Source organism: Cynocephalus volans, chromosome 18 (assembly GCF_027409185.1).
Source record: "Cynocephalus volans isolate mCynVol1 chromosome 18, mCynVol1.pri, whole genome shotgun sequence".
NCBI classification, from domain to species: domain Eukaryota; kingdom Metazoa; phylum Chordata; class Mammalia; order Dermoptera; family Cynocephalidae; genus Cynocephalus; species Cynocephalus volans.
The window spans coordinates 17,222,889-17,247,163 of record NC_084477.1 but is presented as its reverse complement, the minus strand read 5'-3'; the positions used below and the strand labels follow the sequence as shown (position 1 = coordinate 17,247,163).

Genomic DNA, 24,275 nt, shown 5'->3' with positions numbered 1-24,275 from the left:
GAAGAGACGGAATGGCCCGTGGCTCGATGCACGCGGAGACCGTCACCCCCGACTGACATTGGGTGACTTGCATTTTTTCCTGCTTTGGGGTGCGTTTGGGAAGCGACTGTCCAGCCCCGCGGCCTGTGCGGTTTCCCAACGGCCGGCCTCGGAGGGGCCCCGTTCTCGGCCCTGCGTGGCGGGGGCGCGGCGGGCTCCGTGCGGGCGACGGACCGTGGTCGGCGGTGGTCCTCTCGGCCGAGTCCTGACGGTCGCCCCGCGCCTCCCCCGGCCGCGGGCGCCGAGCCCCCATTCGCCGAGCCGGCGCCTCCGCCCGCCTCCCCGCGCCTCTCCGCGCTCCAGAAATTACAACTCGGGGCGCGGGGAGGCGGGCGGGGGTCCCCGAGCCAGCGCCGCCGCCGCCGCCGCCGCAGCCGCAGCAGCAGCGACCCGGGGCTGGCGGTCGCCCCCGCGCGCAGCTCGCCCTCCGCGCGGCTCCCGGGCGCTGTCCGGCGCTCGTGGTGCTGAAGCGGCCCCGCGGCGCGCGCGCTCCTCCCGCCCCAGGGCGGCGCCGCGATGGAAGAGGAGCTCAAGTGCCCGGTGTGCGGCTCGCTGTTCCGGGAGCCCGTCATCCTGCCCTGCTCGCACAACGTCTGCCTGCCCTGCGCGCGCACCATCGCCGTGCAGACCCCGGACGGCGAGCCGCAGCTGGCCGCGCCCGCCCCGGAGCCCGAGGCGGCGGCCGGCGGGACCGGCAGCGGCGCGGAGCACGCGGACAAGCTGAGCCTGCACAGCGAGACGGACAGCGGCTACGGCTCCTACGCCCCGAGCCTCAAGTCCCCCACCGGGGTGCGCGTGCTGCCCGCGGTGCCCGCGCCGGCCGCGGCCCGGGCCGCCGCCTGCTCCTCGCTGCCGTCGGCCTCGAGCTCCATCACGTGCCCGCAGTGCCACCGCAGCGCGTCCCTGGACCACCGCGGCCTGCGCGGCTTCCAGCGCAACCGGCTGCTCGAGGCCATCGTGCAGCGCTACCAGCAGCGCCGCGGGGCCGCGCCGGGGGCGTCCGCGGCCGCGGCCGTGGCCACCTGCCAGCTGTGCGACCGCACCCCGCCCGAGCCGGCCGCCACGCTGTGCGAGCAGTGCGACGTGCTGTACTGCGGCGCCTGCCAGCTCAAGTGCCACCCGTCGCGGGGGCCCTTCGCCAAGCACCGCCTGGTGCAGCCGCCGCCGCCGCCCGCCGAGGCCACCCCCGCTGTCCCCAGCGCCGCCCAGGGCGCCCCCAGCGGAGGCGGCGGCTGCAGGAGCCCCGGGGGCGCGGGGGCCGGAGCGGCCCGCAAGTTCCCCACGTGCCCCGAGCACGACCTGCAGAACTACAGCATGTACTGCGTGAGCTGCCGGGCCCCCGTGTGCTACCTGTGCCTGGAGGACGGCAGGCACGGCCAGCACGAGGTGAAGCCGCTGGCCGCCGTGTGGAAACAGCACAAGGTGAGCGCGCCACGGGGGACGCGGGACGGGACACGCGCCCGGGGAGGGGGCGCACAGCGGGCCGGGGCCTCCTCCGCGGAGAGCCGGCAGGGGGTCGGCCGCATCCCTTCCAGGGACTCTGAGCCGGGTGTTGGGGACGGGGGGGATACGGCAAGATGACCAAGTCCCCTCCCATCTGAGAGTTGATGATTCTGCACAGAGGGCACCCAAAACGCAGGAGCAGGGCTCTTCCACTCCCCAAATCTGACTAATTAGTTACCTGGATGGCCCATCCCGATTTATGGCATGCAGGACCCCTTTGCTCTCTCTGGGGAAAAAAAAAAAAAAATTAAGTGCAAGTGTTACCACCTGGCTGCAGGACAATGTCTGATGCCATCCTGCACTCGCCAACCTGCTCTCAGGGCTTGGAGGCCGCTCTGCAGACCTCATTGAGGGATGCACTGTTTCCTGCTGCACAGGACCCCGTCAGCTTCCAGAGCAGAAATTGTCCCTCTCAATTAGTCTCCAGCACTTTCTGTGCTAGGAATACCTCTCAGCCTAGAGGGAAGATGTCATTTCTCACGGGCCTTGTTTGAGCATCTGGGTGTGTGCCCTTTTAACGAGGCAGCCTCCCTTTCCGCAGACACCTTCCTCTTGCCTGGACTCTGCCACTGGGGACAGTGGAGAGGGTGGAACCGCAGAGTAAGCTGCAGTGAGACAACCAAGCACACCTGCATCAGCAGGTGCACAGGCCCTCCTCCCCTGGGACTTGCCTGGGGGAAGGGGCCACTCTCAGCAACTCATGGCTGAATGTGTCCTCGTATCTGATTCTGGGATAGAGAGAAGCCATCAAAATCCGGTCAGGCCCCTTATCAGGCTGCAGAGCAAGACTGGACTTAGTTCTTTTAACATTTGCCTAAATTTACCACCCAAAACCTTAGCTAAGCACATGGGCACACTGTCCCCCGAGGTCAATGAGCTGCTAGACAGGTTAGAGTCCCTTGTTCAAGGACCCCTAAGTGCAAATTCAGACACTGATCCCACCTAAAACCTTAGCTGAGCACATGGGCACACTGTCCCCCGAAGTCAATGAGCTGCTGGACAGGTTAGAGTCCCTTGTTCAAGGACACCTAAGTGCAAATTCAGACACTGATCCCACCCAAAACCTTAGCTGAGCACATGAGCACACTGTCCCCCGAGGTCAATGAGCTGCTGGACAGGTTAGAGTCCCTTGTTCAAGGACCCCTAAGTGCAAATTCAGACACTGATCCCACCTAAAACCTTAGCTGAGCACATGGGCACACTGTCCCCCGAAGTCAATGAGCTGCTGGACAGGTTAGAGTCCCTTGTTCAAGGACACCTAAGTGCAAATTCAGACACTGATCCCACCCAAAACCTTAGCTGAGCACATGAGCACACTGTCCCCCGAGGTCAATGAGCTGCTGGACAGGTTAGAGTCCCTTGTTCAAGGACCCCTAAGTGCAAATTCAGACACTGATCCCACCTAAAACCTTAGCTGAGCACATGGGCACACTGTTGCCTGAGGTCAATGAGCTGCTGGACAGGTTAGAGTCCCTTGTTCAAGGACCCCTAACTGCAAATTCAGATACTGATCATTCACAGTGATCTTTCCAGGAAACTCTTGCCCCAGAAGAGTCGAGGCCCAACCCGCTCAAGTGGAAATATGTATTTGAATTGAGGAGGAGAGATACAGGAAAATAAAGCAATTGGCCAGGGCCGTGTTGTGTCATCCAACTGGAAATAAGCAAAAGGGGGGCACAGATGAGAGAGAAAGAAGAGACCGACTGTTCCTGTGTAGATTTACTGTTCATGTATATGAAGTGTATGTAGTTACTCTGTGTAGTTTCACCTGCTACAATGAGCATATTGTAATTTAACGTTTTTTAGTTAAAAAAAATAGGAAAAAAAAAACAAATGGAGAACCTGTTAGAAATACATCTCAGAGAAGGAAATTTGCATAGTAGATCAGAGGAAGGGAGATATGGGATCAAATCCCTAGTTCTAGAGCCGTGGTTCTAAGTTGGATCCAATGTGCACCTTCCCCCTTCTGGACATTTGTCAATGTCTGGAAACATTATTGGCTGTCACAGCAAGGGGGTGCCCCTGGAACCTAATGGGTAGAGGCCAGGGAGGCTGCTAAACATCCCACCGTGCACGGGACAACTGCCTCTGGTGAGAAATCCTGCCGTGTGTGTTTACACAGATCCGGATGCAAATCTCAAGGCTTGCAACTCACTAGCTGTACAGGTTGAGGCACAGTTTTGAACCCGTTGAATAACTCAGATAATTGTGGGAAGGATTAAGTATAATACTGTATGTTTAGCCTCTAGCATAGTACCTGAACCATTGTGTCGTTTATTATTTTTATAGTCTTAATGCTTTTTTTTAAAAAATGCTTATTTATTTTGATGGCTGGCCGGTATGGGGATCTGAACCTGTGACCTTGGTGTTTTAAGGCTGTGCTCTAACCAACAGAGCTAACCAGCCAGCCCTGCAGTCCTAAGACTTAAAACCACTAGATTTGTGCAAAGCTACATGGCAGCAGCAAAGAGTGCTTATTTGGCCTTATTGACTCAGTTGCCCGGAGAAAACGTGAGCTGGTAAATTTTGGTATATTCTTTATACCCTGCCTGAAAATAGCTTTGAGCTGAACGGGAATGTCTGTCTCGAGTCATATCACTCGTATAACATTTTGTTGCATAATGCTTCATAGTAAGTGTAGCTGCCTTACTTATTTCATTTTTAAGTGAAGAGACATCCTTTTACAAATTAAAGAAATGATTTGCAAAGAGGCTTTGATCCATTACCAAGACAAGAAGTATAGGTTCTGAGTCTCACATTCACATTTCAAAAAGTGTTAAGTTTTCACAGCCTAGAGAGCCAAAGCTGATTCTGGGTGCTGCCACCCAAATGTTCACAGTCAATGAAGACTAGAAACCAAAGAGAGTTGAGATTGTGAGTTTGCAATTGTAAGAGAGATGATGAGCTATGATTTCAAGAACCAAGGTCATGCAGGAGAAGTCTTCCCTGGCTTGGTGTCGACAGCCATTTTGTAAAATCTCTATCCCCAACCAACAACACAAAGTTGAGAGGGAAGTATGAGAATCCCACATGATATCTGCTCAAGACAGTGGACAGTAACCTGGGGACCGTGACTATGCAGGATCTAGTGTCTCGATTTTGCAACTCGTGCTTTGTGTCGGAGAACTAAGACATCCTCCTAAATCTAGACGGAACACAGTGAGATGCTGTTGTGAAAACCTGTTTCCAAGAATGAATAGAAGCTCTGCTGTCCTCTTCATTTATTTTATTTTGTTTTGTTTTGTTGATATACATTGTGGTTGATTATTGTGGCCCATTACCGAAACCTCCCTCCCTCCTCACTCTCCCCCCTCCCTCCCAACAATGTCCTTTCTGTTCGCTTATCATATCAACTTCAAGGAATTGTGATTGTTGTGTCTTCTTCCCCCCCCCCACGTTTTTTGGTGTGTGAATTTATTTGTTTATTTTTAGCTCCCACCAATAAGTGAGAACATGTGATATTTCTCTTTCTGTGCCTGACTTGTTTCACTTAACATAATTCTCTTTAGGTCCATCATGTCGTTGCAAATGGCAGTATTTCATTCGTTTTTACAGCTGAGTAGTATTCCATTGTGTAGATGTACCACATTTTCCATGTCCACTCATCTGATGATGGACATTTGGGCTGGTTCCAACTCTTGGCTATTGTAAAGAGTGCTGCGATGAACATTGGGGAACAGGTATACCTTCGACTTGATGATTCCATTCCGCTGGGTATATTCCCAGCAGTGGGATAGCTGGGTCACATGGTAGATCTATCTGCAATTGTTTGAGCAACCTCCATACCATTTTCCATAAAGGCTGCACCATTTTGCAGTCCCACCAACAATGTATGAGAGTTCCTTTTTCTCCACAACCTCGCCAGCATTAGTTGTTCACAGTCTTTTGGATTTTAGCCATCCTAACTGGGGTTAGATGGTATCTCAGTGTGGTTTTGATTTGCATTTCCCAAATGCTGAGTGATGTTGAGCATTTTTACATGTGTCTGTTGGCCATTCGTATATCTTCCTTAAAGAAATGCCTATTTAGCTCTTTTGCCCAATTTTTAATTGGGTTGCTTGTTTTTTTCTTGTAAAGTTGTTTGAATTTCTTGTATATACTGGATATTAATCCTTTGTCAGATGTATATTTTGCAACTATTTTCTCCCACTCTGTTGGTTGTCTTTTAACTCTGTTAATTGTTTCTGTTGCTGTGCAGAAGCTTTTTAGTTTGATATAATCCCATTTGTTTATTTTTCCTTTGGTTGCCTAAGCTTTTGGGGTCATATTCATGAAGTCTGTGTCCAGTCCTACTTCCTGAAGTGTTTCTCCTATGGTTTCTTTAAGAAGTTTTATTGTTTCAGGGTGTATATTTAATTCTTTAATCCATTTTGAGTTGACTTTAGAGTATGGTGAAAGGTATGGGTGTAGTTTCATTCTCCTGCATATTGATATCCAGTTATCCCAGCACCATTTGCTGAAGAGGCAGTCTCTTCCCCAGTGTATAGGCTTGGTGCCTTTGTCAAAGATCAGATGACTGTAGGTGTGTGGGTTGATTTCTGAATTCTCTATTCTGTTCCATTGATCAGTGTGTCTGTTTTTATGCCAGTACCATACTGTTTTGGTTATTATAGCTTTGTAGTATAGTTTAAAGTCAGGTAGTGTTATGCCTCCAGCTTTATTTTTTTTTTGCTCAGAGTTGCTTTGGCTATGCGTGGTCTTTTGTTATTCCATATAAATGTCTGGATAGTTCTTTCCATTTCTGAGAAAAATGTCATTGGAATTTTGATGGGGATTGCATTGAATTTGTAGATCACTTTGGGTAGTATGGACATTTTCACTATGTTGATTCTTCCAATCCAAGAGCATGGGATATCTTTCCATCTTCTTGTATCCTCTATAATTTCTCTCAGCAGTGGTTTGTAGTTCTCAATATAGAGGTTTTTCACCTCCTTGGTTAACTCAATTCCTAAGTATTTTATTTTTTTGGTGGCTATTGCAAATGGGCAGGCTTTCTTGATTTCTCTTTCTGCATGTTCACTATTGGAGAATAGAAATGCTACTGATTTTTGTATGTTGATTTTGTGTCCTGCTACTGTGCTGAAATCATTTATCAACTCCAAGAGTTTTTTTGTAGAGGCTTTAGGCTGTTCGATATATAGGATCAAGTCATCTGCAAACAGGGACAGTTTGACTTCATCTTTTCCAATCTGGATGCCCTTTATTTCCTTCTCTTCTCTGATTGCTCTGGCTAGTACTTCCAGCACTATGTTGAATAGGATTGGTGAGAGTGGGCATCCTTGTCTAGTTCCTGTTCTTAAAGGAATAGCTTTCAGCTTTTCCCCATTCAGGATGATATTGCTGTCCTCTTCAGCAAAAGTTATTGTTCTGTACAGAAAGGGAAATTATCAAGAGTTTATTTCAAGCATCTCAACTAGGGACTGGGGAGCAAAGGACAAGATCAAGGCGGGAGCCCGGGAGTGTGGGTTCTTGCTTTGTGGGTGGTGTTTAGACCTCCATGTGAGCCGTGGGAGTGACTACATTCAAAAGCTAAACTAGAACCCCCCATTTCAGACCCCCACTGTTGGCAGCTGAAGCTCTTGAGTAATACTGAAAAGTCTCTGGATTTTGCTGTTGTTGTGAATGTCTAAATGTCCCAGAGTCCATAACAGAGTCTCAGCTGAGCTGCCAACTAGATCTGGGACAGCGTTTCCCTAACATTCTGTGATTGGAGAAGCCACCATCCGAGTCTCGCTTTTACTCCTCTCTGGTGTGACTGGAGCTTGCCATCAGATTAGTGATTCCAGGCAAAGAGACACGGATGTAACACTGAAGTCTATTTTAAAACGAGATTGATTATCGCCTTTGAAAAACAGTGTAGCAGATTTTACGTCTTGGCTAAACACGTTTTTATGCGATGCTCCTGGAAGGGGACTAAACATTTCAAAGAGGAAGTTCTGCAGGTTGTGAAAGATGGGCCAGGGAAGGAGAGCTGTTGTGTGTTTGCTTATTGACTATGGACTTCTATTTTTCCTGAAGCCAGGGGCAAAGGGTCCGTGTGGGTTCCTCCCTAGTGTGACAGTGGTGTCTGTGACTCTTGCCTTGGGGGGACTCTGACCTGCTGGGTGCAGATGGTCAGCCCTGAACTAAAATGGTTAAAGCTGATTCCTGAGCCGAGGTTGTGGAATGCTGGATGTGCCTTTCATCGGGAGCTCTTTGAGGGTCACAGAGAATGTTATCTCATTGAGAGAAAATCTCACTGGTACCCCAGGATTGCTGTTCCCTAAGAGTCAGCACCTCACAAAAGCAATGGAGATGGACCTGGGAAATTGCTCACTCCCGTGTCTTGAGGCTCTGCCCAAGGGCACGTGGCTTCTCAGCTGATTTTGTAAAAGAGGTATTTTGGCCTTGAAAACTTCAGAGGAAAAACCTCCTCCATTAAAAGAGGTAACATGCACAGGACAAAGGCTAAACATGTAATGATTAGCTGCACTGTGAGCATAGGGATGCTTATTTTAATATTTGTAGCTCTTTGTTACTCAAGTAATAAATGCTCATTGTTAAAAGTTAGAATTACAGATGCAGAAATGCAGAAGTTACATATCATCCCCAAATTTCAATTTACGGAGAAAACATTTTTAAAGTTTTGGATTTTTTCCTTCTAGAATTCGATTGTACACTTATTTTGAAAAGTGTCTTTTTAAAAATTTCATAATACAATATAAGTATCTTTACTGACAATTGATATACACTATTTTTGATGGCTACATGCCATTCTATCATAAGTTTGTATTATTTTATTTAATCAACACCCTAATGCTGAACTTGAGGTTGTTTTCAGTATTTGCTGTTATAAACATGTAATTGTATTGATTATTTCCTCAGGTTAAATTTCTAAATATGCTGTATTTCAAAGTTGCTGTATCAGAAAATACCTGAACTTTAAGACATCTAATTAATGTTGCCAAATTCCCTTCCACAAAGCAAAATTATGGAAATAAAAAAGAAGGCACAGGGACAGGAACCAGAGGGGAAACAAAAAGGTGGATTGTGTTGTTTCTAGTGTTTATTGTTTGCTATTTTTATTACATTATTGTTAGAACTATTTTTTAAAAAGAAGATCACAAGTATTAGGATTTTCATAATCTTAACTACTAGTTGAAGATCTGCCTTCTTTCAAAAATTGATGTAACGTATACGGCTCTATTGCACAATATCCCCTCTTGGATTTTAAGGCCCATGAAAAGAAAGCCTTTAGGGCCCACTGAAGGCATTTGTGGATGGGGTTGAGTGGGCAAACGGAGTTAGGTAGAGAGAGGTGCTTGGCCAAAAAATCTTTTGGGAAGTCTGAAGTCTACAACTCTTGATTGCTGTACACAAGCTGCCCACTCTAAGCAGAAGATTTAGAGAGTCTGAGCTGAATGGAAATCTGTCAGGGCCCTCAGAGCACATGGCAGGGAAATATGCACATTCCGAGTGAAAGCCTGGATTTTGAGAAACTGCATTTTTCATCAACTCTGAAGTTCTGGGAAAAGAGGCCTGACATCTGCTCCATCTGCCCCAGGCTGGCTAAGACCCAATGGTAAATCTGCTCAGACCCCCAGGAGGATGAGCGGACTTTGTAACTGGGGGCTGCGGTGTCTCTTGCCGCCTCTGTGTCAATACCGCCACTGTCTTCAAGCCACCTGCCACAGCCCTGCCCTGTGCTTGGACTTTATTGCAAGCAGGTCAGTAATTCAGGAACAACTCCTAGAAAGAATCCTGTGTGACAGCCTTTGAAAGACACCCTTTCCTTACCACTCCACACATCTGGAAAATAAAAAGTGTTGTTTTTTTTTTTTAAGGCAAGAATTCATGAACTTGAATTGCTTTATCTTCTCTTTGAAGACTATAGAAGTATAGGGGGTTAGAATTGAAAAGGACCTCACAGATTGTGAAAAGACAACTTTCTTGTCCCTATTTATGAATATACTTCATTATGTATGCAGTGGTGGTCACTCTATGCCTAAGGTATTGCTATATTTTTAGCCTGCAGCAGAAGGGCTTTTATGCAGTAGACATTCATGGTAACAGGACCTTACCCCAGAAGAGAGGGATCTCTTAATCTCTTAGACAGATCAGGGAAAGGGTTGGCAAACTGTGGCCCACCACCTGTTTTTGTAAATAAAGTTTTATTAGGACACAGCCACACTCATCTGTTTACATATTACCTATGGCTGCTTTTGGCTATAGTTGCTCTTGGGAGTTGAGTAGTTGCAACAGAGATTATGTGGCCTTGCAAAACCAAAAATATTTAATACTAGCCTTTTATTTTTAAAAATTTGCTGACTTCTAGACTAGGGCCTTGTTGCTGAAAGCGTGATTAGCAGCACCAGTATCTCCTGGAAGTGTGTTGGAAATGAACAGTTTTGAATCCCACTGCAGTCCTACTGACTCAGGATTCATGTTTTAGCAAGACCCCTTGGTGACTTATACGGATGTTAAAGTTTTGTTTTGTTTTGTTTTTTTTAAAGATGACCGGTAAGGAGATCTTAACCCTTGACTTGATGTTGTCAGCACCACACTCTCCCAAGTGAGCCATGGGCCGGCCCTTGGATGTTAAAGTTTGAGAAAGCCTGGTGGGGCTGCTTTTTGGGCTCCAGGGTGCTGGGCCCATCACTTTCACTGCAAGTCATCTGGGAAGTGGGCCTGTCCCCTCAGTGGGTGGACCCTAGGGGAATTTGAGGGGTTGGAACAAGAGAATCTTGTGTGATTACTCTGAGCACTATACAGGATCTCTAGATTAAGAAGACTCTGGGTGCTGGGATGCTATATGGTGCCCAAAGGCCACCTGGCCAGGATGGGCAAGGATCTCTAAGGGGTGGGAAGCATCTGCAAAGCTGGGACGGGCAGCAAGAGAAGGAAATCAAAGCATCCTGTTTAAAACAAACAGGACAAAAGTGTTTGAGGGCTGGTTGGGACCTAAGAGGGTGAACAGCCCTGTCTCTCTCTTTTGCACGTGGCCACAGAGCAGAGAGGTGGCTTGGAGGACAGAGGGCAGAAAATCTGCAAAGACAGGCCAAGGTGAGGTGGGGCCAGGGACCCCAAGAGTAGATGGACTCTGCATGACAGACAAATCAGACAGGAATGTCAACACCTGCCAGCACTCACTCCACAAGGAGGGGCTGGGCGAAAGTCACATGTCATCTAAAAAAAATCTGTCCAGATGGTGCATAGTTTTAAAAAATCAGGTCAAGGTTGTGCCAGGAAATTTAGGCAAATACTAGCACTTACCCAATCTCCCAATCCTTGTTTATAGTTTGATTCTGGGTGATATCTATAAAACCAGAAAACCAATGAAATATGAATAATCAGAAGTGACAGTCCTCGTAAAGAGATGGACTGAGATTTGCCATCACTCAGTGAGCTATTCGCTGCCATATGGTTGGCTTATACTGTCAGCTGAGCTGTGTACTCATGTAACTAAAAGCAATCTCTAGCACTTACTGTAATAACTTAAAAGCTGACAATGCCTCCTGTCCATTACGTCCTTTTTCTGAGCTTATGCCTCTAATGAACCTCTATTCTTCCATTCCCCTAATTACCTGTTCAGTCAGTGAGTTAGTCTTGAATGCCTGCATAACAGCAGGCACTATTCTAAGCACTGAGGCCACAGAAGGAATTATTTTCTTTCCTCAAAGAGCATAAAACAGGAAGAAGAAAACAAACAAGCAAACAAATAAAGAAGCTGGATAATTTCTGATCGTGATAAGAACTGAGATGGAAGTTAAAATAATGTGATGAAAAACACTCAGGCAATCTTCTTTGGTGGGGATCATTGAAAAAGCTCTGAGAAGGATGTATTCAAGCTAAGATGTGAAAACTGAATGAGGAGGATCCAGCCTGCATGGTTTGGAAGGCAGCACATTTCACAGGGAAGCAAGAACCAGGAGCCAGAGGTGGAAAGACACCTGACTTGTCTGAAGGACAGAAATGGATCGGTGTATTTGGAGCATGATGAAAAAAATAAATAAGTGGTAAAGGCAGAGAATCAGGAAGGGGGCAGAGGACACAGGGCCTAGCAGGCCACAGGGAACTGGTTGAATTTAATGATAAATGCATGGGATACAACTAGAGGGTTTTAAGCTGGAGAGTGATGTTTATATTTTAAAAGTGCACTCTGACTGCTGTTTGGAAAATGGATGGTGTGGGGACAAGAGTGGAGGCAGGAGAACCAAAGAGAAGCTATTGTGGTAGTTTGGACTATAAATAGTGGGACTTGAACTAGGAGAGAGGCAGCAGAAATGGAGAGAAGCTTATGCATTTGTATCCTGCTGGGGGTTCTCTAAGCTTCTTGGACTTGTGGTTTTATTTCTTTCATTAGTTTTAGAAAATTCTTGTCTGCTGTCTCTTCGGATAATTCTTCTGCTCTATTCTTGATATCTATCCTCTCTCTCTCTCTCTCTCTCTCTCTCTCTCTCTCTCCTCTCTCTCTCTCTCTCTCTCCTCCCCTCCACACTCCTCTCCCTCTTACCCTTCTGAGAGTCCAATTACATGTATGTTAGGTTGTTTGTGTCCCACAGTTCTTGGGTGCTTTGTTTTTTGTTTGTTTGTTCATTTGTTTGTTTCTTTCTTTCTTTAATCGTTCTTTTTGTCTCTTTGTGTTACAGTTTAGATAATTTCCATTGACCTCTCTTCAAGTTCACTGCTTCTCACCTAGGCTGTGTCAGATCTACCAGCTGGCCCCTCTCCATCTCACGCCTGCCTTTCTCAGTTGTCCTGCCTTTTCCCTAGCACTACAGTGCCTCTAATAGTATTAGCCTATGGCTGTTTTCTGTATTTTGCCTTGGAAGAAAGGGCTTTTTCTTTTCTTTTAACTACAAGGGGTCTTTGCTCTGCTCTGAAGAGGTTGTTTTTCTTTCTTTTAAGTTATGCTCTCTTGAATTTTATAGCCACCTGCAGGCAGCCTTAAATCCCTTTTGAAATAAATAGATAGTTAATAAGCAAACAACTAACCAACTTGAATAAAACAAAAGAGAACTAGAATCCTCTAGAAAGTCACATTAAGGTCGTCTCCTACTTCTGAGCAGTGCCCTGGTCATTGTTACCAAAACCAAATGCTGTTTGGAAATGTTCAGGTCAAAGAACAGGGATCTTCCGGGTCACTGAGACATGCTTCTGCTCCCTGCTAGTCCCATACAGTAAAGAGACTCCAAATGACAGCTGTGCCTGGTGTAGACAGCACGGTCATTGACCTCATTTCACATCTTCTGTGTGAATATCACCACATTCTATCAGCTCCTTTGGTGGGTGTGATCATTACCTCTCAAATTGGTTTCCTTTACTGAAGTGTCTGCAGTTGTCTCTGATGAATGTTGGTCCTGCACACAGCCCTGCCTGCCCAGCTGGGCTCTACACTTGTAGCCTATTGGGAATGTGAAGATAAACAGAAGGGACATCAGGGCATACTAAAGGCAAGATGACCCTGCTGGGAGTGTCAGGAACTGTGAGGGGTCTGAGATTTTAGGCTAGGTACAAGCTAACAAATTAGCCTGCCTCAGTTCCATGGAGGCAGGCAGAAGACATGAACCTTCCATGTCAGAGATGAAAAACAGTGTATTACTCACAGCAATAGCAATATCCACAGTATTGGCATGCTTCGGCCAGTTCCCAGAGGGTGATGTGGACAGGGCCAGATGGTAACTGCACATGCCATAGGCTGCATTATAGCAGAGGAACCCTGAGCTTAGTGGACCCAAGTCTTTTATGAAGGATAGTAAGCACAGAGCCCTTTGCTCCAGAAAGAGACACCATCTGTGTCTTCCAAGGCTGTCCTCTGTGAACCTCCTTGGAGACATAGTCCAGAACAAAGGACAGTTAGTGACTCACATGCAAGGTGTACAGAAACACCAGAGACCCACGGAGAATTATCTTCCAATAGTGGGATTAAGTCAAAATTCAAATATTTCCTCCAGTGATTCCTGCCATTTGAGCTTTGTGGGTAACTTCCTGGGGCTCCTCCGTTTCCTAAGACATTTTGTTTCAGTTGGGGTGTCTCAGGTCTCAGGGCCATCTGGGTAAAGCAGGCAGGACCTGTGCTGTTGCCTGTTGGATTTCCTGGGTGTCACAGGATGATGGAACGTCTGTGGTAGGGCCCAGGTGAAATTGTTTAGTGAAAGCTGTACAACTAAGGTGGCTTTCATTCCTGAGTCCATCCAAGTCCCCTCTAGCACATGAAAGGGAAACATCATCTCGTGGTTTTCTGTACTATATAGTCAAAATATTCCTTCAGATAAACATTCTTGGAGCACCTACTGTAATCCGCAGGCTGTGCTAGGGGCTGAAGATACATAGAAAACAGCCCACTGGAGGAGAGGGGTAATTTTGCAACCAACCTAACGCATGTACAGCTAGTATAAAAAATGGAATAAGGGCCATATTTGTAATGTGAATAAACTGATGGGGAAACAGAGGAGACGGTGGTTAATTCTGCCTGGAGATTTGGAAGGAGAGAGGCAAGGAGCAGTGATGGGAAGAGGGAGAGAAGACGGTGCTCGAGCTGGGGTCTTGAAGGGTGAGCAGGGGTTCTACCAGTCGGGAAAGAAAGGAGAGGCAAATGTGCAGCACTGCGTGAGGGTTAAGAAAGACGTTTAAACCCTGGTTCCTGCTTTCAAACAGCTTATTCCCTGCTGCTAACATGCCAGGGATTCACATCTATTTACACGAAGCAGAGAGACATTGGGAAATAGGACGTCACGTAATAAAACGAGGGAACGTGGGTTACCCGTCCTCTTAGCCTCTGAGACTTACAGAAAACATACTGAATCTGGAGACAACGGGGAAAGAAGGATGAACAAATGGATTCCAGAAGCCACATTTAAGGGAACACCTGGCTTGAGAAGCAGAGGAGGACTCAACATTAGCTTCATTTAAATTTCAATGCAGAAGAGGAATCGCCTGGCTTTAATCTGTTCAGAGACTCTTGCAAATGTTCCTCATTTTACCCTGTTTACCAATAAAACCTGGCAGAAAAAAAACTTTTGAAATCTTCATTTGCTTTGCTGAGTTAAGGGGATAGAGGTGGGGAGAGAGGGGTTAGAAAAAGAAGGAGACTGGCTAAGAAGAGATTCCCAGGAAGACAGTGGCATTGAGAAGCCAATTTTGGACTGGTCACTAGCGCTAGTCATCTAAACGGATGGGAGGGCTGTCTCTGCACTTACACACAGGAAATCAAGAGCAATACAGAGCAGGAGTAATGGGCACTCAAAGCATGTCAACAAACACAGAAAACAGAGCAGAGGAGACCGGAGTACGGGCGGGTGTCAAAAGACTGGCAGGATATGGACGGGTGGAAAGGGCAAAGGCGTCCAGACGAAAAGGCAATACTCCTTGTAATTTGACCGTGGAGAGAAAACTCTAAGACAGATTCTCATCAGAGGCAATTGTCGCAGGAACAATTCTGCTGTGATTACCAGTGACGGGCGTTGGCTTGATTCTAAAGAAGCAGGTTTGGTTACTGGGTGACAAGAGCCCTGGCTGACCTTGCTCGGAGGATGGCCTCTGCACAGCAGCAAAGCCAGGAGCTGGTCCAGGGGCTTTGTGCACTGACATCTCGTCCCAGCCTTGTTCTTGGTGTTACCGGAGCATGATCAGAATTATTCTCCAGTCTCTGGCCTTTCTTCGTGCAAGCGTGATCTTGCTGCACCCGATTTTAGTTTTCTGCAGATTGGATATTCTCAGGATCTCCATGCACATTTATTCTGATACTCTAGACAGCTTTAAAAATAATCCCATCTTGATTAGACTTCTTAGTTGCACCCATCAATGGTGTCTGGTAGCTAACAGAGACTTACAGGACCTCTTTCTTTTTTGCAACCAGCTTTTTATACATCACACACACACATAACGCTGTACTTTGAATGTCTGGAGGGCCCTTGCCCTTGTGTCTTGTTTATCTTGATACTCCCAGGATCTAGTCAAGCAGCTGGCACTCCATAGACTGCAGGAAACATTATTTAATAAATCAATAGGATTTAACACCAAAATGTATTCTAACATCAACGCTATACATTATTATTTCAGTGCAGTCCCTGTTGACTACTGCTGAGTCACAGAACAGAGTGAATCATAAAGGAAGGGTCATTCCAGGGACAGTACAGAAACTGAGAGGAGCAGGTCTGCATATTTCTGGGACCCACATTGAAAAGAGCCATCCATCCTCACCAGCATGGCTGTCCCCTCCCTCCTGTGGGTGGCGGTGGTGTCAGAAACTATCAGCTGATCCCACGGGACGATAGAAGCTGGCCGGGAAATGTTGGCACGACTTTTCCCAGATGTTAATGCTGCTTCACCTTGTCCAGAGAACACACTGCATGTAAGATTTCTAGACTGACATTGCTGAAATCATTAGTGCCACGGAGGCGGTAGGATACAGAACAAGAAAACTGACTGTAGAGACGACAGTCCTAAGACTCTGCCACTTGCCACAGAATGACCTTGTATTAAACAAGAGGATGCATCTTAAAGACATGACACAGGCACACCACTTAGTAAGTGCTCGACTAAGGGAGGCCATTATTAACCACTGTAACACGACAATTATTGCACGTGTCAAGGCTGAGAATGGTGTGAAAGGAGGGGATTGGGGTCCAAGGTTGTGCGGAGAGCACAGCTCTAACCACGGTGCCCTCTTGTGGAAGGGCTGAGAAGAAGCGTTCGCCCTGAGTGACCAGCGGGGCCACTTCCCGTCCCGTCCCGTCATGTTGAATGGAGCCTGGAGAGATCTCCTCCGGGAGGCCTGGCTTCTTGTCTCCCATTGGCTGGAACACTGGAAAGAGGAGTTGAACTGAAATCAGAAGCTCTGGGTCCAGCTTAGAGCTCTATGTCTTTGGATAAACTCTCCAACCTCTCTCAGCCTCAGTTTCCTTGCACGGGAAGGCTGGCATGAGGGTGAAGGTAGGCGAAGTTAGTGATGGTGCCTGTCATCCGTCAAGGCACTCCTGAAGGTACAAGGAACTTTTCCTGCTCCCCTCTTCTCTAGAGAGCCCCACGCCCATTGCTGTGATGTGCAGAAAGAGGCAGGTGGGACGCTAACCTTAGCAGGAATGGGGTCCCGAGCACAAGATAAACCTGAATCTGAGAACAGAGAGCTCGTGCCGCCGGGCTAAGGGCATGGCGGGGAAGTCACTGCTGTGTGGTCAGCTGTTCATGTCCCGGTGGCCGGGTCCTCACCTCTTCCTTGACAAGACAGCATTTAAGAAGATGCAGGGGAACAGCCTGCTTCCACCAGCCTCAGGCGCCTGTGTGGGGAGGAGGACCTCATGGGGGAGGACCCCACGTGGGGAAGGTGCACGTGGCTCTCTGAGGGGCTCAGGAATTTGTTTCTCTGCTCATCTGGGAGCCTCTGCCTTTTAATTTTTTAAATGAGTCCTCCACATTTTTTGTTTATTGCTACTGTTCTGCCCACAGTAAGGGCATTTTTAACTCTTTTTAGGGATTATCATCAGCCACAAATTTAAAAAATGCCCCACCTTGTTGCTGAATGGCTGGTAAAATGGTGAGAGCAATCCTTTGTGGTCCACGTAACCATGTCACAACCTCCTCCTCTGGGCCTCTGGGGGTGCACAATGCTCCCCTTGTGGCACACGCCCCATCGCTCCTGCCTCCTGAGGGGCATCGGGCTGCAGGAGGCGGGGTGGGAAAGGCAGGTCAGAGGAAGCCATGTGGCCAGGCCTCCTGCTTTGTCAACATCTGGGAAGTGGCAAGGGCGGTTCCCCAGGCAGCTGCGCATTTGAAACTTTAGTGGGGTGGAGAGTGGACCATTGGAGACAGGCGGCCCTGCCTGGGCATGCAGAATGCCCGGGACAGAGGCCAGAAGACAGGGACTGTGCCAGCCCATCAGCCCGGCCACTGAGGGATTGTGATGGAAAGTCAGGTCTTGTATTTCCTCCACGTTGGTTGTGTGTCCACAGGGCAGGACAATGGAGTGCAAAGAGCATGGGCTTTGGATTCAGAAAACCCTGGGTGGGAGTCCTGGCTCCACCCTGCACCAGCTGTGTGTCCTTCAGCAACTTATGTCACCTCTCTGAGCCTCAGTTCCGACTTCCATGAAGCAAGGATGGTACGACACCTTCCTGATGGGTTGCAAGCAATTAACTGAACTAGGCGTGTGAAGAGCTCAGCACTTGGGAAGCTCATCATTGCTGCCGCTAATGCTGTTGATCAGAAGTCCCAATGCTATCGATCCTGCCCCACTGCAGGAGATGAGAGGCCACCCATCCAGGATGTGGCTGGGTCCAGGCAGCCAGCACAGAATTGTGCTGGCACAGAAGTACGCCATTCTTGGCAAGGTCCACCGTCCCGGCCTCAGGATGGATCTTTGCAGGGTGGACATTGGTTCTGAGGGTGGGTCTTGTCCTGCTGGCTCCCCCATATGCCCCCAGGAAGGAGCTGGCAGTCCAGGTGGAAACAGACCTTCCATCGAGCACCATTGATTGTAAATGCTACGCTGGGCGCCAGACCCGGAGCTGGGGACCCGATGCTGACTAGATCTGACAGGACCTCATGGAGCACACAGCCCTCCAAGGCAGCAGACATTGAACAGTTCAGTGATCACATGAGAAAGGAGGTTAAAAAAAGGAAAAATGCTATCACCCGGTGTGACAGGCCGAATGTTGGCCTCCAAGGACATCCATGTCCTAATCCTGGAACATGTGAATGTCACCTTCCATGGCCAAAGGGCCTTTGCAGGTGTGTTTAAGGATCTTGAGTTGGAGTGGTTACCTTGGACTACTCAGCAGGGTCCAAGGTCATCACAAGGGTCCTGTAAGAGGGAGGTGGGAGGATCAGAGTTAGCAAGATGTCTTGGGCTGTTCGTGCTGCTATTACAGGTACCGTAGTCTTGGTGGCTCATAAACAATGGGAACTTTTTGCTCACAGTCCCAGAGGCTGGCAGCCCGAGACCAAGGCATGGCAGATGCAGTGTCTGGCGAGGGCCACTTCCTGGTTCACAGACGGCGCCTTCTCACTGTGACCTCACAGGGGGCACAGACAAGGAGCTCTCTGGGGCCTGTTTTGCACAGGCCCTAATCCCATTGTGAGGGCCCCACTTTTTTGGGGGTGGCCTAATTGCCTCCCAAAGACTTCACCTCCTGATACCATCACCTTGGAAGTGAAGTTTCACCGTACAAATTTTGGGGGTCACAAGCATTCAGACTGCAGCACAGGAGGTTGTGATGTGAGGCAGGGGCCGCAGGCCGAGGAACACAGGTGACCCTGGCCAAAACCAGAAGGCCCTGGCCCTGCCGATCCCCTGACTTCAGCTCTGCAAGACTCAGTTCAGACTTGCGGCCTCCAGGACTGTAGGACAGTATATTTGCGGTGTTTGGGGGCCTTATGTTTATGGGGACATGTTACAGCAGCCACAGGTAACTGACGGACCCTAGGAGCCTGAGACAGAGTAAGCCTGCGGTCCACGGAGAGCCGGGTCCTCTGGAGCAGCCTCCAATCTTGCGTCTGCCCTGGAGGACAGTGGGGGCGGTGGCAACTTCAGAGAGAACTCGCTCTGTGGTGACAGTCATGGCAGCAGCTCTGTGTGGAGGCTCTGGAGTTGGAGGTGGCTTTGGTGCACTGAGCAGAGCCCTGGCTTAGTGCCCATTCAACACCTCCCGTCTCCCTTATTCGCTCTGTGGCTCAAACCCAGGGGACAGCAGGGTGGGGCTGACCCTCAGAGCTGCTTTGCCTCAGGGGACCCCCACCTCCAGGCTGCTGGAGAGACAGGCCGCCTGGCCTGGGTCAGCGCTGGCTCCTAGTTCTCCTGCCAAAGACCCCTTCTGCTTCTGGGGGGTCTGCCCATCCTGTGACCACATCCCCAACATTGCCCCCCTCGCAACGCACGCTGAGCCGACTTCCCCACTGTGGGCGTCTACTCCATGGAGCAAAGTCTCCATGACCCAGGGGTGCAGACAGAACCTGGGAGATGACTGGGAAGCGGGGAGCCTATGGGATTGGGGGGTCAGGGGGTCTGGCTGCCACTGCTTCCTGGGGGAGAGGTCCACCCAAGTCCCCCTTTCAGGACCCTGCGTGGTCCTGTCCTTTCCCCACTCCCAGGGCCTCCCTGCACCACCTCATTTTGTCCCTGTGGGTCTCCCCGGTGAGCCTGCATAGCACCACTTCATGTCCAACCTCCAGTCTGTAGCTACATCTGCTTCAAGAGCAGGTGCCAGCAAAGCGCACCACCACATTTCCAAGCCCCGATTTAGCTGGCCACGAGCGCAGCTCTGTTACTCGGCTCCTGGAGCCTGGGGATGGCAGTTCAGAGGTAACAGAAAGCACGGCCGCTCTCTTCTCTGCTGGCTGGGGCCTGGGGGCAGCCGGCGCAGGTTGCTCGGTGAAGGGAGGGGGCAGGGCAGGCGGGGAGCCCTGGTGTCTGCAGACAGAGACAGAGTGTGGGGTGTCGGGGGTTCTGTTCAGTGTGACTCATTCTGGGCCAGATCAGTGGTGGCGTTGACCCTAGACATAGTTAACTCCCAGAAGTCGTGAAGAGCATGTCATTCCCCAGGCAGGGTTGGACTGCCAGTGCCCAGTACTGGACAGGGCTCTGTGTCCTAGAAACAGTGGGTTAGAAGTGACCACATGGCCACTTTAATTATGCCCAGCATGTGAGAGGATTGAGGCTGGGACAGCTCGGGGGAGCTAGTCAGACCAAATCTAGAGCAGGATCAATCCATTGCACAAATATTAATGGAGCACGTTGCCTGTGTCAGGCGCTGTGCCACCCACAGAGAGGCACGCAGAGGTGCCCGAAGGGGGCTGGCAGCGTGGGGTCGGCGACTGGACGGCGAGCTGCACTCTGGGAGCCAGGCCCTGTCCTGTGAGGCCAGAGGGCGCATTCCACGTGGGGAGGGTAGCGAAAGCTTCAGGAGGAGGGGGCATCTGGGAAGGGTCTTCACAGGCAATGGCAGGCAAAGCAGGGGAGGAAGAAGGGACAGACGGGGTGGCCAGAGGAAGACAGCTGGACTGCAGGGTGGACGCCTGGGGGACAGGCTGGCGGGGGAGGCAGCTCAGGGCTGGGCCCCGACTCAGTGGAGAGTAGAGGGCAGTGTGAGTAGAGAACAGGCCGTCAGAGCTGGGCTGGAGGGAGAGCAGACGGGAGGTTATTTGGATGTGCGAGATTCCGTTTTCTGGAGTGACCTTTAAGCCACGATCTTCACATTTCCTCGCCCAATGCATGCTCTCCATGCCCTGCCAGGTGCTGGTAGCTCTGTGGGGACCTTGCCTCCGGTCATTCAGGGACTTATATGCCAAAGGGAAGGACGGAGGGACGTCACAGGTGATAGCTTCTCTTGAGCATTAGCAGGTGGCAGTAACTGCATTCAAACAGCCAGACACTGTGCTAATGGGGGTCTTTTCCCTCATGCACCTCAAGCCGGGGGACCACAGTTTGCCCCCATTTCCAGCCCTTTTATTTTCAAATAAGAATGACCTTTTAATTAGCCACATGGTCTCGGACAAACTCACAGAAAGGAAGGCGTGGGCCCGCCACCCAGCGCTCTTGTGCATGGGGGTCTCTGCTGGAGAGCTGGGAGTCCATGTGCCCGCTCCTTCACAGAGTCCACGTCTTACTAGAAGCTCGGCTTCCTTGTGTGTAACACGAGAGGCTGGACTATATCGTTTCTAAGGTCCTTTGTCTCGAGCATTCTGTACTTCTGTCAGGTCATCCTAATGTTAGAGGACAAGGACCAAGTTTTTTTGTTTTTTTTTTTAAAGATGACCGGTAAGGGGATCTTAACCCTTGACTTGGTGTTGTCAGCACGACACTCTCCCAAGTGAGCCAACTGGCCATCCCTATATAGGGATCCGAACCCGTGGCCTGGGTGTTGTCAGCACCACACTATCCCAAGTGAGCCACGAGCCGGCCCTAGGGACCAAGATTAAAAGGAGGTGACTTAGGGGCTTCTCCATAGAGACCATGGAAAGCATGAGAGTGGTGAGTCTGCATGAATGAAAAATATAGGTGGGTCCCACCTGGGTGGTTTGGATGAATTCATAGATGACAGATCCAGACTGAACAATTGAAAAGGAGTGAGGGAAGGCTCGGGTCCTGTTACTCAGCATGACAGGAAGGTGTGCTGGCCCAGGCTGGCCATTGGTTTGACCCAGTGTGGAAACACGTGGGATTTACTCTGTCCACCTAAACTCAGAGACTCTGCAAGAACCTAATTCTAGCCTTAAAAGACCAGGAAGAAATAAACTGCAGCTTTGGGATTCAGGTTAAAATCCACTCAACCATTAAAAAAATTTTTCATCTCCTGCCTGGATATTTCCTTTCTTTCCAAGAATTTGTGTAATCCCCGTCCACAAGGACAGACCAATCCATCTCCCTTCGGACCTGAAAGGGACAATTTTCAGCGTCCTCTGCTGACATCCCATACAGTCCCTGTGGAAAAAAGGAGCCCATGTCTCAAAAAGCCGATGCAAAACATAATATAAATACAATATAAAAAATATGATAGACCCCGCACGCTGCCAGTAGAGAAATCAATTGCTCCTTCACTCCAAAACCTTTGCTGCCTTTCCACTAGAATCACCAGGTCAGCTTCCACGACGCTGAGCCCTGGGGGAGGAGAAGAGACCTGTGGTCATTTCACACACAGGGGACCTGGGGTGGAGAATGGGACAAGGGATGCTGCCCGTCAGGGCTCTTCCATGCCTTGCACCTGAGCACGCTGCTGGCCCCAGGCAGTGTGCACTCAGTATCGCTTCCGATGGGCAAAGACGGTGGCAGGGGATCGGGTGGCGAGGCTGTGTCCCTGGAGGCTGTGTCCCTGAGCTGAGACTGGTCCCCTCTCAGCCAGGCATGTGTCTCCTTGAAAAACCACTCTGTTCGTGGCCCAGCGGGAAGCAGGTCGTCAGGCCCTGGAAGGGCTGGGCTGCGTCAAGGCCAGGTGGAGCCATGCTGGGCCCTGGTGCCGGGCAGAGGGTGCATGGCCTTCACTGGCCTGGCCTGTAGGCAGGAGTGAGCTCACTGGCTCCTCCAGGAAGGGGCTGGCACGGGTGGCAGGTCTGCTGGGATCTGTCCCACTCAGCATGCACCTCTAGTCAAGCAATCGTTTTGCTTTGTATTCAGCAGGGCGTGTTTTTTCAGCCCCTCCTTGGTGCAGAACTACCGGCTGGAAATGCAGAGACAAAAGACAAAGTGTCTTCCTTGAGAACTGTATAGGTTAGTGGGAGGTGGCCCCTCCTTGGGCAGGCACTGTGGACTGAACGTGTCCCCCCAAATTCATACATTGAAGCCCAAGTCCTCAACGTGGTGCTGTTAGAAGGTGGGGCCTTTGGAGGCAGTCAGGTGTAGACGAGGTCATAAGGGTCAAGCCCCGTGATGGGATCAGTGCCCCTCTAAGAAGAGGAGACTCCAGAGCTCTCTCCCTCATGCACGCCCCGAGGAGAGCCACGTGAGACCCAACCAGGAAGATCCCGTCCCTGCTGCACCCTGACCTTGGACTTCCAGCCTCCAGAACCGTGAGAAATAAGCGCCTGCTCTTTGAGCCACCCAGCCTGTGGTTCTCTGAGCTGACCAAGATGATAGGGGACAGACACAGCCTCGGTGGCCCATGCTGTGGATGGGTGCCTTGGGGAGGGTGTTGCTATCCCTTCCTAAGCACTGATAAACCTCAGTTTGAATGCCCCGTCGGTCAAGGGTACAGGAGAGGCCGGCACCTCAGCCTCCATGCAAGTGCGATTATCTAGGGATGGCCTGAGTGGTCCCAGGCCTGGACCCCTCTGAGGGTGGGTGTAAAGACCTGCCCTGTCCGGCACAGCAGCCACATGTGCTCATTGAAACTTCAACTAAATGAACTTCAGACTCCGGCTCCTCGGTCACATCAGCCGCACGTGGCTGGGGCCACCGTGTTGGACAGCACTTCTGTCGTGGCCCTAAGTCCTAGTGGATGTCTCACAGCCTGGATGCTTGGATGGAGGGTGGTCCACCTGGGGGGCTCTGGAGGGGATGAGCCTCCAGCAGCAGAGGTGGGGACAGGAGAGGTGCAGCCAGGGGACTGCGGAGAAGCTTCTCGGGGGAGCAGCACCTCGGTGGAGCCTGGGTCGGAGGCTCCTGGCCCTCTCCGAGCAGGATGGAGCCCACCCCTCCAGGCCCCCTTGAAAGCCGGTGCCCCTCGTTCTGAGGCCCCTTCCTCTCCTTCCATGTACCTCGCTGCGTCTTCTCGTCCACTCCATGGCTCCATTTGCCGTCTTCTCTAGGGGGTTTCAGCTGAGGCTGCGTCTGTGCAGTCCTGCGGGTCTCACGCTTCAGCAGGACCCCCTGGTGGGCTGGGTCAGCAGACACCTGGCTCCACTCAGCTTCTGACCAGCAGATAGGGCTGGGGCCAGAGACTGCATTTCTGCAACTCTGCAGGTGACGCGGAGGCTGCTGGCCCGGAGTCCTTGCTCTGAGAGCCATCGGCATGGTCTCAAGAATCCATTCATCAGTTTTTTCATCCAACCCACATTTACCTAGTGCTCCATGAGCCAGGTGCCCCTGCGGTGCTGGGCCCTGGTGGTGAGCCAGCCGGGCAAAGTCCCTGTCCTGGGCGGCTTGCATAGTAGGGGACAAGACAGACAGTAAACAGACCTTCTAGGTCAGCGATGATGAAAGTTGGGGAGAAGACTCAGGTGGGGTGGAGGAGAGGGCTGTTTTATAGGGTTGTGAGGGAAGGCCTCACTGACAGGGTGACATCCGAGCAGAGACCTAAAGAGAATGGATGGGGGGGTGGCTTTCT

General features: G+C 50.2%; 1 protein-coding gene across 3 annotated transcripts in view; it reads left to right on the top strand.

Moving 5' to 3' along the window:
* Positions 1-555: 555 nt before the first annotated feature.
* The window catches only part of TRIM67 (tripartite motif containing 67), a 36,714-nt gene continuing 12,994 nt past the window's right edge, over positions 556-24,275 (top strand). For 2 of the 3 annotated variants that reach the window (XM_063082691.1, XM_063082690.1), the window contains exon 1: positions 556-1,461. In XM_063082691.1, coding sequence (XP_062938761.1) covers positions 556-1,461 — 906 coding nt within the window. The remainder of the gene's footprint in view (positions 1,462-24,275) is intronic. The other variant, XM_063082692.1, reaches the window with a different exon arrangement.